General features: G+C 39.9%; 1 protein-coding gene across 12 annotated transcripts in view; it reads right to left on the minus strand.

Moving 5' to 3' along the window:
- DCLK2 (doublecortin like kinase 2) overlaps positions 1 to 17213 on the minus strand; it is a 152701-nt gene that overhangs the window by 22831 nt on the left and 112657 nt on the right. For 7 of the 12 annotated variants that reach the window (XR_003423063.2, XR_008296076.1, XM_027067041.2 and 4 more), the window contains 5 exons: positions 11026 to 11101; positions 10078 to 10186; positions 8290 to 8347; positions 417 to 536; positions 28 to 174 (listed from right to left, as the gene is read on the minus strand). Coding sequence is in view for 9 of the 12 variants with exons in the window: in XM_027067041.2 (XP_026922842.2) it covers positions 28 to 174; positions 417 to 536; positions 8290 to 8347; positions 10078 to 10186; positions 11026 to 11101 (510 nt within the window). In the remaining 3 variants the exon portion in view is untranslated. The other 5 variants (XR_003423064.2, XM_027067051.2, XM_027067031.2 and 2 more) reach the window with 3 other exon arrangements.

The following is a 17213-nucleotide window of genomic DNA, read 5'->3' on the forward strand; positions in this document are numbered from 1 at the left end:
GGAACAAAAACAGCAGAGATGACGTACCAAGAGGTTCTCTGGCTTGATGTCTCTGTGCACAATGCTGAGGCCATGAAGATACCTGAGGGCGTTGGCCAGGTTGTACACCATCGCGCTGCCATCTCTCTCAGTGTACTTGGTTGAAGAGGTAATTGCATCAAAGAGATCCCCACCCTAATGGACACATAAAAAAGAACACAGCAAAATGTCAATAGTGACAATCCTGTGAAGGTAACAAAGAAGGTTCATCAGCCTGGAGCAGATGAAAAAATGACATAAGTGCCATGAAAAATGATGATAAATAATGAAAGTTTCAAGGTAGGAGATCATTTTTTCCAATTAGGTCCTTCAAGAACATGGTTAAGTCTTGGGATTTGGCACCAATGAAATCTCCTGACATCTCTCCATCCTCTTACTTTGACCAATTCCATCACCAGAAAGAGCTCAGTAGCTGTTTCCATCTCTTCAACCAGCATGATGATATTTGGATGTTTCACCCTGCGCAGGATTGACACTTCATTCTCAATCAGGTGCTCCTGTCAAAGGAAGGGGTTAGAGAGGTGGATCAGACACCACAGAACCATCTGCCTGATTTCTATAACCTGGAGGGTGCATAGTCTGCAGACGGGAAGCATCCCCCTTGGCGCAAAGCAAACCAAACCCTGGCCAAGCTGGTTTCCATAGGGACAGGACAAGTCAGTGTGACGTGTCATTGTCACCAACAAAAAGGAACTGATTATCTTCAAAATGTCCCTTGAAAGGGCTCAATGGTGTTGTCCTGGCACATAAAACATACTGCCTTCTTATCTCTTCAACACCTTAAGAGGTCATGACACTGGCAGCCTGGGCACACAGCACTGTGCTTAGTGATTCATATGGAACCACTTTTTTAATGTGAATGTAACACTCAAAATTAAGATCAAGTATACAAGGAAATTTGCATGTGTATGGAATACAACTTGAGCATTAAATTTTTTGTTGTTTTTAAACCATTACTAATATGAATTTGGGTTTCATGTTGAAATTTACAAAGGGGAAAAAAAAAGTTTTTCCTCTATGGCTGGATATAGAATCATTCCCCAGAAGGATGTTCCTTATTATCTTATATTTCAGAAATCAGAAAACAGAGTACCATAGAGACCACGGTTCTCATTTTATTTCTAACCACTTGCCTGAAAATACTACTTATCAATCCTTGTGAGTCATGCAGCCAGGATCAGCAACTGTAGCAAAAATGTTTACCCACAGCATTAAGGAATTATTCTCGATATACCAACCATGAATCATGTATAACTATTGCTCTACTTTATTATGAGACATGAAAATATTTCAATAATATCACATTTGTTGATCCTCAGTAGCTATAATAATGAATTACTTTGAATTTAGGATATGCTCTGTGAAATTAACTAACTGCCCTCTGACACATTATAGGTTTTCAAATGTAACTTATACCTAAAGCTTACTGTTTAAGAGATATCATTTGCTACCTACATGCACACATATGTATATACCCATATGTGTGTGTATGTCCCTCATATCGTCCCTTTTGCCTTTGCTATCATGAATCTCAGAACCAAATTTAGTGTTCACTGCAGTAAGAGAATTATCTCTAGGTCAAGATATCATTTAGGTTCTTGTCTTATCTTCACGCATCCATGTGTACATATCATTTTACTCTAAGCCACCTCAAATACTCTGACAATAGATGAAGTACACATTATAACAAAAGAATAGCATCCACAGAATATCTGTGCTAGCTCCCACACATGTGGAGCGTTTCCTGAGCATTGAATGCCCCGTGCTTGTCCAAGTAATCACTCAGTCCGTGTTGGCAAATGACAGTGCAAATGCTAAACAGAAGTAGGAAAAGAAGCAACATTTACTAGGAATCTAGTCACTATTTGTCAGTCGCTTTGCGAAGTACTTGTGTAATGTCTTAACACTTTATCCTTAGAACAGCCTTTTGAGGTAAATGCAAACCTAGCTTTCTGACATCCAAGCTCACATTTTTTGTGCTACACAACATCACCTTGTTTTTTTTAATTATTATTATTAAGTAGACTTCATGCACAGTGCAGAGCCCAAGGTGGGGCTTGAACTCACAACCCTGAGATCAAGACCTGAGCTGAGATCAAGAGTCGGACACTCAACCCACTGAGCCACCCAGCTGCTCCACAATATCTAACCTTTTAAAGAGGAATCCTTCAGTAAAAAGAATTTTTCAAAGTGAAAATGACAGCTGCAAAGCTGAAAATACTTGATTCCTTGAAAAGATAGAAACTAGAGGTGTATTACACTGAGTTGCGGTGTAACTCAGAACCACACTAGACTTTGTGCAGGGAGGAGAATCTATACCCCTTAATGAGCAGGGGTGGGAAGTCTATGCCCAGCCTGAGACTCAGCAAATGCTCCCAAATCTCTGGGAAGAGCGGCGGTTCTCAGACCCTAGCGCACCATGGCTGGGGGGCTGGGGACAGGGCCACCTACCTGTTTCCAAACTCCTATGTCTAAGTTACAGAGCCACAGCACAAAGCAGCAGACAGTGCCTTGGTCCCTCAGCCAACTCCTTGTGGACACAGAAACAAAGACTCAGCAAACCCTCCACATTTCTTCACTTACTTAGAGGCCTCTGGATCATCTGTGCCAGGCTTGTCTTTTATTGCACTGACAAGCAGAGTTAGATGTACTTTTGTGACATGCAAAGGCGAGCAAATGCACTTAATTCACTCTACATGAAGCCAAGATGACAGGAGTTACTACCACCGCAGTAAAAGAGGCATTTTGTTTTCAGGCTAAATGGATCTATCACTTCAGTTCTCCTCTGAAGTTGGAAGAGTCTGTAAATTTACCTCTATTCAGAGGCTCTGTTAGTGATGCTAATTTAGAGTGACATATGTAAAGTAATCCCCATTACCAGTACCCCAGGAGCTCTCTCAAACTGGAGTTAAAATAAGATGGCTACCACCTAAGGAGACTACACCTTTCAAAAGTTATCCTTTTCAATAAAGGGCTCAAGAGAAAGTCTTCTTGGGAACTTTCTGCATCATGGAACCTCCCCCAGGACCACCGGCAGTGTTACACTGGAAACACTGAGCGGGTCCTGCAACATTTTCTCCACCACTGTGTGTTATCTCAGCTTCAGTACTCTCCTCCACAATGGCTTGTATCCTAAGCACACAGTGAATGTTTCTGTTGGAATGTGGGAGATGTTAGCCTTTGTCTTCCAACCTCTGAACTATGCCTGTAAAACTGTCTAGGAAGGAACAATCCACTTTTTAAACTAATTATCGGAAGCAAAACAAAAGTAGTCCATAAAAATCTTTCCAAATGTCATCTTCCTATTTCTTAGGCAACCCACATGTAATCTTTGTTTCTAATATGTAAACTCTATAGATTACATTTGTCAGAAAAAAAATCTCTGAATGCAATATGAACGTCACTTTTATCTTGAACTGCAGTGAACTGACATTATTCAGCCATCTACCATATTCATGTTAAGTGATTCAGGATTCTAACTCCAAATAATTTACATATGAATCATTTCATGGCAGTGGTCCATGGTTCTGAGTGAGAGTAAATAACAAAGAAAACTGCTAACATGGCAAAGGAGACCACCTTATCTTTGGCTGTGGTGGTTTTTAATGTATAAAAGGGGGAGTGGGGGTGGAGAGAGAAACGGATCAGGGAATAAACAACTCTCCCAAACCAGACTCATCATCTTGTCTCCACCCACCCCAGCCCCACAAAGCAGCCCTTTCCTCCTGTGCCTTCTGTCTCATTGAATGAACTTGGCTGTCCCAGTCAGACAGGAATCCCCAAGCCCTTCCCTCATCTGCTCCCAACAGCCCCTCAATCCCAAATCCCTGCCAGGAGACCTTCTCAACAGCCTCTGAATCCATCCTTTCACCTCTATCCCTATTACCAATCTCTCACTTGGACCTCTAGAAATTTGCAAAAGTTTTCTCTGTCTGGAATTCCCACCCACCTCCTCCACTCCTCGGGGGAACTCCTATGTATTCCTCAGGTCTAGATTGGACCTCTCCTCCTCTAAATAGACTCCCCTACTCAACCATGTCTGAGTGAGGCACTGTTCTTACTTTCCTCAATTCCCACTGTTCCAACCACTGCTCTCATCCTGCTGTCTGGAAGCTTCTGTTCAACCTTGCTCTCCAGCAACGAGCATAGTTGTGCAATGCCTGAGTGAATAAGCACATTGCACATTGCTCTTGGCCAACAGTGACTTTCCAGGTGGTATCCACACTGCTTAATGAGTATTGCTGAGGATAATACAGTAAGAGAGAGAAAATGTTCAGATCACCCCATGTGATTTCCGTGGTAGATGTATGGAGTGGATTGAATGATGGCCACCCACAGATACCAAGGCCTAACCCCTGGAACTTGTAAAGAGTACCTTATTTGGAGAAAGGGTCTTTGCAGATGTGATTAAGGATTCTGCAATGAGGAAATAACTCTGGACTATCTGGGTACCATCACAATTGTCCTTATGAAGGGAAACAGAGGGAGATTTCACAAACAGAAGAGGTAAAATAAACACATAGAAGAGAAAGTGATGTGAAGACAAGAGGCAGAGGTTGGAGTGGCGTGGCCACAAGCCAAGGAATGCCATCAGCCACCAGAAGCTACTCAAAGAACAGATTTTCCTCTAGAGCACCAAAGGGAGCATGGATTTCAGACTTCTGGCCTCCAGAACTGTGAGAGAATAAATTCCTGCTGTTATAAGCCACCAAGTTTGTGGTAATTTATTCCAACAGTCTCAGGAAGCTAATACAATATACATTTGGGTTTACGTTGCGCTAGGTTCCATTACATGTAGATAATGAATACATAACTGTGGGAAGTGAAGGATGCATCCCCAAGCGAAGGATGCGGCACCATAACAGAAAGCTCAGAGCTTCATACCCTGTGCAAATTTAATAAATAATCATTTAGAATGAGTATTATTTAGACCACTAGATATGGAAGAATTCTTAAATTTACACACATCACAGCCTTCTCAACAGCGTCCATAAATGTGGCCCCACAGCACGGCTTGCAATAACCTCCTACTTAGAAGCACCTAACACATTTTCCATCCTCTGTGCCCTTGCTCAGGCCATGCAGGCCACCTGGAAGGCTTTCCTAGCTTCCTTGCTTTCCTTGTTTTCCTTGCTGCCTATTGAAATCCTCCCCACTGCTCGACGCCCAGCTCGAATGCTTGCTCTCTGGCATCTTCACCGGTCACCTAACTTCTCTCTCATGTGCTACCTCCAAACTCCCCTAACATTCTCTGCAGAACTGGTATTAATTTATATGCTAAATTACACTCTTCCTAGCAGTTTCCTGCACACACGTTAAATTTTAGGAACATGAGCAAACCAATCTAACAATGTATATGGAAATTACAGAAAAGCAAACAGAAGGCCAGAAAGGTTAAACACTTTTTTCCCAGGTTCTTATTAAGTGAACAAGTGAATAAATTGAACTTGGATAGGGAACATGGCAGACTGGCTAATGTAATAGGATATGGCACCAACTAGCACAAAATTCCAATCACTGTTCTGCCTCTGTGGGACTTTTGGGAAGCTATTTAATCTGAATCTCTCTTATCAGTGAAACTGGTATATCTTGTTGAGCAAGGCATTAAAGGTAATGTGCAAAATTTTTCTATGTCCAAGCCTGGATAGATTATACATTTTAGTAAAACACAAATATCATTGTCAGCATTAATTTTTCTGTGCACAACCCACAAAGCAGAGGTAACTGACAATACCACAGAATAGTAGCTAATTCCACTATACCACCCTCTAAATTTTGTTTTTAAAAACAAATTATCTATACCTTTTTTTTTCTAAAAGTAATATTAAATGGCAAAAGCAACTTATTTGGAACAAAGCAAGGGCTAAAATTATAATTTTAGGGGTGCATGAGTAGCTCAGTTGGTTAAGCATCTGACTCTTGATTTTGGCTCAGGTTATGATCTCACAGTTCATAGGATCAAGCCACACATTGGGCTCTGCGCTGACAGCATGGAGCCTACTTGGGATTCTCTCACTCTCTCTCTCTCAAAATAAACTTTTTAAAAAAGTCTAAATAAATAAATAAATAAAATTATAATTTTATATAGTCAATATTGAAATAGTTGCTCAAATAAGCAAAATGTAAGAATGCAAATAGGTATATGATCATGAATTATAAAAATAGAATGACATTTAATAACAAGGAAAAACAGATCCAAATGTTTAAAGTGACCTAATCATTTGCCTCAACACTTAGTGTACCAGATTAAAACATTTTGCATATAAAGAGCTTTTTCTCAACTACTAAAACAGCTGCTTAAAGTTTAATCAGGTAAACAATATCCCTACCATAGCAATGATTATTATTATTATTATTATTATTATTATTATTTTACTTTTTTGAATAATACAGTTGTTTAGAACTGGGCTTCCAAAATTATGACACATTCTGCCTAAAACACACCATACCAGAAAGAGCAACACTTGCATCTGGGGAAAAGGCTTTGCAGTTAAAAATTTAATAACATTGTTAGAACAAGTAAAAGCACACAGAATTACTTAAGAAAAATTAACTGTAAAAAAAACCTTATTCTTCAAAGAAAAGGTGGGGGGCATTTCGGATAGCCTCAGCTTCATAAGCTGTCACAGTGTGGCCAAAAAAAAAAAAAAAATATGACAAATGTGCCTTTTGCCTTTCTGAAACTTCACCATAATAATAATACTTTAAGTTTTTTAAGAATTCACAATTTTATACAAATCCAATTAAGACTAGTTTACGAGTTTCATAAATATAACATTACTACTATCACTTCAAATTCTAATTATAAATTCTGAATTCCTGTGGCATATTAATAATGTTAACCGTTAATATGTGTTAAATTCCTATATACTGATACTTCTCTACATTTTTTCCATATCTTAATTCAGTTAATACTCATGATGACCTTGTGTCTTAGATTTTATTAACAACCACATTTTAGGGATTAAGTAACTTTTCCAAGATAACGGAACAAAAAGAGGCATGGAACCAAGACTCAACTTTATACAATATGGCACTAGAACAGCACTGTTCAACAGAAATATAATGTGATCCACACATACAAATCTAAATTTTCTTGTGTCCCCATTAAGAAATGTAAAAGGAAGCAGATAAAGTAACTTATGTAACCCAATTTTTCCAAAGTATTATTGTTTAAACATTCAGTCAAATACAAAAGACATTAATGAGGTACCACATTCTTTTTTTAAGTCTTCAAAAGTCTACTGTGTATTTTACATCTACATTTCAGTTCAGACTAGCCACATTTCAGATAGCCACATGTGTTACTGAGTTCGAGAGACTTGCTCTCTTAAATGCTATGCTACCAGAAAGTAATCTAAAAAAGTCTTTGTCATCCCTGTTATAGAATATTTTTCAAACATAATTAACTTAGCAATACTCCAGCAGCACTTCATCATTTGATCTTTCCCAGCCCAGCTTAAGAGTGGGACAGGAGAAAAAAGTTCATCTGGTGTCGGGGGGCGGGGAGGACAATTCTTCATGGTGTTTCTGCACATCTTCATCAGCTTTTGTGACAAACTATCTTCCCAAGGGTACAGTTAGGGTCTCCCTCTGAGGTAGAGGACAGATTTGGTTCCTGACCATGGTAATAAAAATAAAGTTCTCCTCTGGGGCAAGATTTGGACAGGTTTGGTAGGAGCCCCTTCATAAGACTGGGGGTTTATTAAGCTTGAGGACCCTCAACTGTGATGGAAACATCTTGTGTGCACAGCAACTGCCGCAGCCCTTCCGCATCACTTTTGTGGGACTTGAGAGCTACGGGGAACCAAAGCCACCTCTTGTGCCATGAGGAATAAAGTCTTCTGTCACTGACCCAGCAACCTGGTGTCTTCTGCTAGAATCCATAAAGCTAGCAGGCTAATTTGTTAGTTTGAAAGCAGGGTAAAGTCTTAGACCCATCACGGTTCTTGATATATCTTCTGGGGATTGCTGGGTTTGGAAATAGGCATCTCCCAAAGAAAAGAGCTTACATTTTTGATAGCTAAGACCACATGAACTCAATTTATTGTTTTATGATTAAATTTTTGAAACAATGACAGGACAAAACAAAAACAAACAAACAAAAAACCCCAGCTTCATAGTGCTTCCCCCATTTTTGATCAGTGGCCTATTCCTGTTAAGGCCTTGTCAATGTCCACATAAATTCCAGCAAACACCTCACACCAAGGTTTCTCAGTTTCTTTGATACAACATTTATGTATACTGTACCTTTCCACAACATTTGGCTTTGTCTATAATCTTCAGGGCAAATTCCTTTCCAGTGGACCTATGAAACAAACAGAGAAAGGCAATTTAAAGATACAGATCAAAGATACAATCATTCTTGATTTTCTCTACAGTACAAATTCAGGGAAGAAGGACTGGCTTCCTCCTCTGTACATCAGGAACAATGTTGAGTGGGGTCAGGGAGAAAGGTACTCCCCCTAAAAAAAAAGAAAAATCCAAAGTCACCCTGTCAATCTTCTTTTATAAATATTAATTATAATATTATTAAATAACTCACATATTAAAAATACTTACATTGCATCAGAGTTGGACAAGGAACTTCTTCCATACTAAAATTTCAAAATAGTTTTCTTAGGAGGCAGAATAAAATTAAGAAAAATGAATCAAAGTAACTGAGAACTTTCTATTATCAACATATCTTTACATTAATCTATTAATGATTAAAAAGCCCTAGACTTTCAATATCTATTTCTCAGCAAAACTCCATCTGGTGTCACTTTATCCACAGCTTTCAAGGCTTATATCTGGTAGTAAAGAGATCGGTCATTTACTCGGACATACAAATGTTGATGTTGTTATTTCGCTTTTAATCACCTTTAACATAATTTAATCTGAACACGCCAAAAAATTTCCTTTAGAATAGGAAAACACTTCAACAAAGAATATAGCAGTATTCTTGGAATATATTAGTTCTCTCAAGTCCAGCTGTTTTTGCCACATAGTCAAAGTACATACTGATGAAGCTGACCTTAAAAGAATAACGTTCATTTAAATTACTTCTCCATAACATAAACCAAACACGGATTCAGATTTCTTTTTTTTAATATATATTTTACTTATTTGAGAGTGAGAGAGCATGCACACTAGAGCATGTGCAGGGGAGGGGCAGAGAGAGAGGGAGAGAAAGTATCCCAAGCAGGCTCCGCGCTGTCAGCGAGAGTCCAATGTGGGGCTCAAACTCAGAGACAACAAGATCATGACCTCAGCTAAAATCAAGACTCGGAGGCTTACCCAGCTGAGCCACCCAGGCGCCCTAGACTCAGACTTCTAATGAGTCTTCAGAGGTCATATTTTTAGCTGCTTAATTTGTTACCTGGGAGACAAGCTGTGCACCAGGGCTAAGTCAAACAACATAGAGGGCAGGGAAGCGTCCTCTACAAGGGGCACCGAAGCTTCACTGGAGACTGGCGAAATGGAAAAACTGTACCTACAACTTTCTGGAAAATTCCCCACAAATAATAAAAATTACCACTTACAACAGGTCAGACATTGGTCTATAAACAAAAAGACTCTAATCTGAGTTTTTTCCAGTTTTTATATTGTTTAAAAAAGGCCTGGAATTTAAAAGAATGGATTTCTTACCATTTGAGAATTTAGGACTTTAAACAAAATGAAGCTGAATAAGCAAAAATATAATTTTAATATAGGCAAAAGTTGGCTGACTCTGATCTTAACAGAGTCAGAGCTCATGTATCCTGAACTACTAGTATAAACAACTAAGTATTAACTGAGAACAGTGCCTGACACAGGTAAGTGCTATATACATTTATTTTTTAAATGATAAATCTCTCACCTCAACTGCATACAAAGCAACTTCATATTCTGTGTGTATACCTGTATTTTTTCTGGTCAAACTTTTCCAGAACAGCAGACTTTTCCAGAAAGGGGGAAATAGAGGTTTCCCAGGAAGGCATTTTATTCATACATTCAGGTAAGAATAGACTCTAAGGAAGAAATGTTATGTGTAGGTGAACAAATGATTATCCTCACCTGTCCATGCACTCTTTGACTACTGCAAAATTCCCATCACCAATAACCTTCCCAATTTTGTATTTCTCAAGAAGAGTTGATGATTCAGAGCACCTGTTTCCATTCACACCTGCACAAAAGGATAAATGCAAAGTCTAGCAAACACATCAGCATTTCATCTAGATTCCTACATATCTGGGCAATAATAAATTGCAATGCATTCATTTCTAAGTCAATGATGAATCATTAGAAAATTTCTAAGCGTATCTTCTGAGGAGAACACCTGAATCACCAATTTGCTTTTAACCTTGCTGTGGAATCTGAAACAAACATAATCAATAAACCTAACAAATTCCCCAAACATCAGCTGAGATAAGTAAAAAGGAAGCTTAACCTAAGCTTTGTAAACTTTTCTGTTAACACTCAAGAAAGGGAAGGGGACAATGGTGGGGATTTAATCTCATCTTATAAATTTTTAAGATTTCTCCTCAGGATTTTCTAGTAAAGAAAATTCCACCCAGCTGGGATACCTGTGAAGGCTAACTCCTGCCTCCAAGTCTTCTCAAAAAGGGGAAGGGGGAGAGGCAGGAGGACAAAGTGGTTAAAATGACTACTTTTACAATGCATCCCCAGTGCCCAGCACATAGCAGATAACCAATGAAGAAACATACTTTTGCTACCTAATTGAGAGAAAGTCTATGTGTAGGACTTGTGAGCAGACTGCCACTAAGGAAAAAAAATACGTAAGCCCAAGTGTAAAATCTGAAATTGGGTGAGCTTAATTAGAAGCAAGGAAACTTTACATATCTTGTAGTGACTCCCACCCACTACAGCTCAACAGGCTAATTGGTGACGTGATTACATCCCTGTTTAGGAAGATTATAATTTAGCATCAAGTGGGTTTTGGGTGGCCACCAAGTTCACATGGATAACTTCCTGTATAAAAGAAATCATCAGATTGAGGACTACCTTCAGGACTCATGCAACGACCAAGTTCAGGTCCACCATTTACATTCGAAGAAGATCTGCCGTGTGCAGAAATCTGCTGAATGAAGAGAGTGACCATTACTTATCAGGATAAATTTACAAATATTCAGCTAGCAAATACTTAAAGAATAGAAGATGCTTATATTGTGCAAAAATATAATGATACAAGAAGAGAGGAGGCATCTCTTTCTCATCTCTTCCATACACACACACACACACACCATTAACATATCTCTTCCTTAAAGTATTTTCAATTCAGACTGGATGTCAGGAAACTTGACAGTATGTTATTCTCTTTGATACTGTTTAGCTTGTGACCTCAGGGGAATAAAGTAAAGGAAACTATCATGGAACCACCGCTGAACAAGGAACTATAGGTAATTCCAAGAAATGTCAGCACCGAGTCCCCAGATCCCACCACCGCCCTGTGGCCGACCCCAGGGGGGGCCCTAAGGGGGAGCCCTTCTCTGAACTCCAGCCCCATGCCCAGCACTGTACCACCTTCCACACCCTCCTGTGGCTTCAGGATCCAGAGTGTAGCCCTGGCTCAACCCTCTTCTTTACTGACCCCAAGACAGCAAGAATTCCTCCTAAGCATGTTAAAAACTTTTACTACTACGAACCAGAGGGAAATAAAAGATAAAACTAAAAGACAGATTCCAACTCAGTGACGCTGCAGTTCCCAGTCACAAAAATATCTGTAATCCTTAGAAGAATTAAAAAACTCATATTGGGGGCACCTGGGTGGCTCAGTCGGTTAGGCGTCTGGTTTTTGAATATTGATTGGCCCAGGCCATGATCGGGCAGCTTCGTGGGCTCAAGCCCCGCGTCAGGCTCTGTGCCAACAGGCCAGAGCCTGCTTGGGATTTTCTTTCCCTCTCTCTCTGTCTCTCCCCTGCTCATGAGAACTGTCTCTCAAAATAAATAAAACTTAAAGAAAAAAAGAAAAACTCGTATTATTCATATCATGTTTACTATTACGAATGCTTAGGGAATTTTTTTCTTTTTTTCTTTATCCCTAAGGGCTCGTAGGCTTTTAAACTCAAATTTTGCTCTTTGAACTTTGTCTTTCTTTCTTTAATGATTCCTTTCAGGAGCTTCCAAGGTCAAAGGACTTACCAGATACTGAGAAGCCTCTTTGACATCTTTTGTACTGCTGTGCATACCTGCTTGCCTCAATGCCCAAGCTGTCCTGGTACCTCTGTCCCATAATGGCTGTGCCTTATTCATCACTGCATCTCCCGTATGCAGCACAGTGCCTGGTACACACAATCCTGATTTAATACTTGCTGATCAAAAACACAAATGACACAGGGCCTACTCTCTTCCTCTGGATGAAGTAAGAACCTTGCTGAGACTGAGTTTGGTTCAAAACCCAGGAAAGCCCAATACTGATTTATACACACTGCTTCGAATAGGATCATCCAGAAGGTCTTCTGGAATAAGATATGAGTCTCAAGAAGAAGAGGCATTAAAAATTGGTCTGCTTTCTCAGATCCCATGTAGCCACACCTTGTGTGGACAGTAAAACCAGCAGCAGCATGTCCTGTTGGGAAACCTAAGGCCAAGGGAAGGCAGTTCTGAGAGTCAACCAGTCAGCTCCTGCCCTGAGTGGCAACCATACTTCTCACAAGTTCTGCCTCCTTCACTCTGACATGGAGAATAACTGTAGCAACGTGTGTACGTGCAGGGTCCCTTTCAGGCCACCCTTTATCTTGAAAACGCTACAGTCAGCTCACACTTCACCATCCACAGACTCCTCAGAGTTCAATCATTCTGTTTCTCACAAGGTAAATGGAGGACAAAGTTTTTCACATGTTAGCCTTTTTGTTTTCTCCTGGTTTTGTTTTTTTGTTTTTTTTCCTGCTGAAATGAAAAGCAACTCCAGAATCAGCAGTATTCTATGTTAGAATGTTTAAAAGGTAGATTGTTTAAAACTAAAGCCCAGAGAGGCGGCTTAAAGGGAAGCCAAAAAGAAAACTACAAGGTTCTTCAGTCAATTCTGTTTCCACAGCTACCAAGCCCGTCCTGGTCCTCCTCGGGCTTCTCCTGGAGCCTCATCAAAAGCCTCCTTAGTTACTTTCAGTTTCAGCCACATTCCACACAGGATTGCCAGGAAACTTCTGCAAGCGTAGTTCTGGTATGACCCCTACGATCGATCTAAGACCTCAGTGGGTCTTTGTGACCAACAGAATAACACCAATAGGATAATCCCATGATTGGTCTCCCTACCTACCTATCCAATTTGTTTCCCACCACTTTTTATCATGCATTTTATACATTAAATGAATCTTTTTTTAAAGTTGCTTAAACTTCTTAAATCTTAATTTTCTACTTTGAATATAGGGGTAGTAGCAGCTCCTAGCTCAAAGATTTGCAAGTAAATTTAAATGAGCTCATACATGTAAACACATTTAGCGTGTCAACTCACTGACATGTAATTAAGTCATTATTAGTTATTAGTATACCTTTCCTTAAAATATAGTAAGTACAAAATAATAAATTATCAGTCATTATTATATTACATATATGTGATATATATTATATATAAGTCGTTATTAGTTATTAGTATACCTTTCCTTAAAATACCTAGCATAGAGCCTAGAATCCAGTGACTGAGAAATGTTTTCCAACTACTGAATGTACAATGGCTACAAGAGCTCTTTTGCTACATAATTCATTCCTCTTCTAATCTAACCCTTCGTAGACTGAAAACGGTCAGTCAAGTGAATAAGAAATCCAAATTAAATTCATATTAGCCAGGGGCGCCTGGGTGGCTCAGTCAGTTAGGCATCTGACTTCAGCTCAGGTCATGATCTCAGGGTTTGTGAGTTCAAGCCTCATGTCAGGGTCTGTGCTGACAGCTCAGCTTTGGATTCCGTGTCTCCCTCTCTCTTAACACCCCTCCCCCACTTGCGCACGTGCTCTCTCTCAAAAGTGAATAAACATTAAAAAAAAACTTTAAAAAATTCATATCAGCCAAATTCTTAATGGAATAAAGACAAGAAGAATGTCATTTTGGAGAAAGTATATCCCAAAAAATAAATGGAAAGATCCCTTTTTATTTTTAAAGTTTATTTATTGGGGTGCCTGGGTGGCTCAGTCAGTTAAATGCCTGACTTTGGCTCAGATCATGATTTCATGGTCTGTGAGTTGGAGCACTGCATCAGACTCTGTGCTGACAGTTCAGAACCTTGGTCCTGCTCCGGATTCTGTGTCTCCTTCTCTCTCTGCTCCTCCCCTGCTCACACTCTGTGTCTTCCTTTCTCTCAAAAATAAACACTAAAAATTTTTTTAATGAAGTTTATTTTGAGAGAGACAAAGACAGCATGAATGGGAGAGGGGCAGAGAGAGAGAGGCAGAGAGAGAACCCCAAGCAGGCTCCACACTTTCAGCACAGAACCTGATGTGGGGCTCAAACTCACAAACCATGAAATCGTGACCTGAACTGAAATCAAGAGTCTGACTAAGACACCCATGTGCCCTGGAAAGATCCCTTTTGATCACTGCTCACCCCTAGATTACAGTGATGGGGGAGGGGGGACTGTTAATACCTGGAAACAGCAGGGGCAGTGACCATCTTATCTGCATGTCTAAATTTCACAGCCCAGAATGGGGCAGCCCCACACCCTCAGGCCACAGCTGGCTGAGTCAGGCCTGGGTGCTGAGCAGAAACCATCTCTCCTCCAAACACTCTGAGCCTATGGAGGTGTGCAGTATGTAGGCCTCACGGCCACTGCTGAAGTCCTCAGACCTGCCTTTGTGCCTGCCTTCCCCCACACCTGCCTGCTTGCTTAGCTCTCCTGGAAGTAGATAGCTTTCTTCTAACAAGCCCCTTTCTTGAGCTAATTTGAGTACATTTTGGTTCACTGAAAGCTGATGTGTTCTAACTCAAGGCTTCTCTAAGAGGGAACTCTTGGAAGGGACTAAAATGCAGGCATTTTTACCTCCATATACATTTTCATATGGATGAGTGACTCCTCAGAGTGTTTACTAACTGAGTTCCTGTGAACCACTGTAACTTTCCCAGTGTTTGTTTTGATTAACCCCCCAACACTGACCTATTCTGAATCCCAGGAATTCAGTAACAGTCCAGCAATTGCAAATACGGTTTATGTTGGGATTCAGAGGCAGCAAAGAACAAGGAAAGAGACCAGGAGACAGAGCAGGTGTGGGAACTGGTTCCCTAGTAACTAAAGAGAGCAGGACCTAGGCTGAAGCCTGAGCAGGGGAAGTGGCCCGTGGTGAGGGGGGGCCCAATGAAATGATACTTTCAGGAGTACCTGACAAAGGTTTCACTAAATCACCAGGAAGTGTAGACTTCTTAGCAAATACTGATGGCAAGACGGGCATTTTTCAAAACTCTCAAACTGAAATTTTTTTTAAGTGCTAAACGTCAAGCAATTACCAAAACAAAACCAAAAACCTCTGTAGAGTTAACAGTAGTGACATATCTAATTACCTATCCAAATAATGCTCCTTTATTTGAAAATAAAGCTTGGAAAATGAAAACACAAAGGGGAGTCATTTTATTACAGCACAGCTGAATAGACAGGGACATGATTTGACACAGCAACAGCTTTCCTTTCCTCCCTCAGCAATAATCTAGGCTGAATTGTTAGAGAATATAAAGATGAAGGGACACGATCATTACCGCCCAGAGGTTTACGATCTTATAAGGAGACACATGTACATGCTTAAAACCTTTCTGGGAAACCTCTTCATTCCAAGAAATGGTTGCTAAGGTTCTGATGATTACAAAGGACTCTGAACACCTGTGAGAGGCAGCCATTTTACTAAGGCATGAATCTGGACTTGTAATGCTTGAATCACACAGCTAGTGATTAAGTTCACTTGACCCCCCAGCAATGAAGCTTGGTGCTCCAAGGGTACAAGAAAAGCTGGGTATTCACCAAGATCCCTGGACAGATCCCTGGCAAATGTGAAGTGTCTATTGTGCAGCATAAAGCAAAGCATTCCCAGTGCCCTGAGAGGCATGCAGACAAAGAGCAATGAAAATGCAGGGGATGAAGCTAGGACTACAAAATTCACAGTTTCCCAGGCACAATTTATGTATTTCCCTGTCCCTCTTAAGAATTATTCTCTTATTGAAGCAAGGATTGAATCAGCACCAGCGAGATTAAAATTTGGCGTTCTTGATTAAACCTGTCCCATTCCTATTGTCGAACTAACAATTTTTATTAAAATCTCTTAAAATGCTAATGAGCATTTATGCTTCCATCAGCAACTATGATGCTGAGACAGCACAAAGGAAGTGCCTACATGCTTCATGTTAGCGAGATCCTCCTCAATAAAGCCTAAATGGATGGCAGCATCTGGGCTCTTTTAAGATTATCTTCTATAATTACTAACTGGTTCAAAAAGATGTGATTATATTTAGGGGTGGGGAGTCAGGGGGGGAATGTTTCCTAATGAGGCCCTGATTGGTCAAGGAGGGAAGGGGATGTAAAAGACCATGGAGATGTTGCTGAGAACATTATGTGACCAGGCTCCACGGCCCCATCTGGCAGCAGCAGGTCCATTTTTATGAGTAACCAAGGAAAGGAAACACATAAGAACCTGCTTCTGCTAAGAACATTTTTATTTTATTTTATTTTATTTTATTTTATTTTATTTTATTTATTTTTTATTCTATTCTATCTTATCTTTTTAAGAAAATTCAGTTCCTCAGTTGCACTAGCCATATTTCAGGTGCCTAACAGCCACACATGTCTGGTGACTACTGTATTGGACAAGGCAGATATGGACATTTCCCATCATCTCTCATCATCTCAGAATGTTCTACTGAACAGCACTAGGTTAAGCACTTGAAAGATATATATTTCTTTCTTTTAACTGAAGTATAGTTGATGTGCAACATTACGTTAGCTTTATGTGTACAACATAGTGATCTGACATTTATATACATTATAAAATGCTCAATACGATAAGTACAGTTACTATCTGTTATTATACAGAGTTATTACAATATTATTGACTATATTTCCTAGCTTATACTTTACCTCTTAATCTCCTTCACCTATTTCACCATCTCTCAATTCCCTTCCCTTCTGGCAACCACCAGTTTGTTCTCTGTACTTATGAGTCTATTTCTATTTTGTTCAGTTCTGCTGAAAACTTTAAAAGACTTGGGGTACCTGAGTGGCTCA

Source organism: Acinonyx jubatus, chromosome B1 (assembly GCF_027475565.1).
Source record: "Acinonyx jubatus isolate Ajub_Pintada_27869175 chromosome B1, VMU_Ajub_asm_v1.0, whole genome shotgun sequence".
Classification (NCBI taxonomy): domain Eukaryota; kingdom Metazoa; phylum Chordata; class Mammalia; order Carnivora; family Felidae; genus Acinonyx; species Acinonyx jubatus.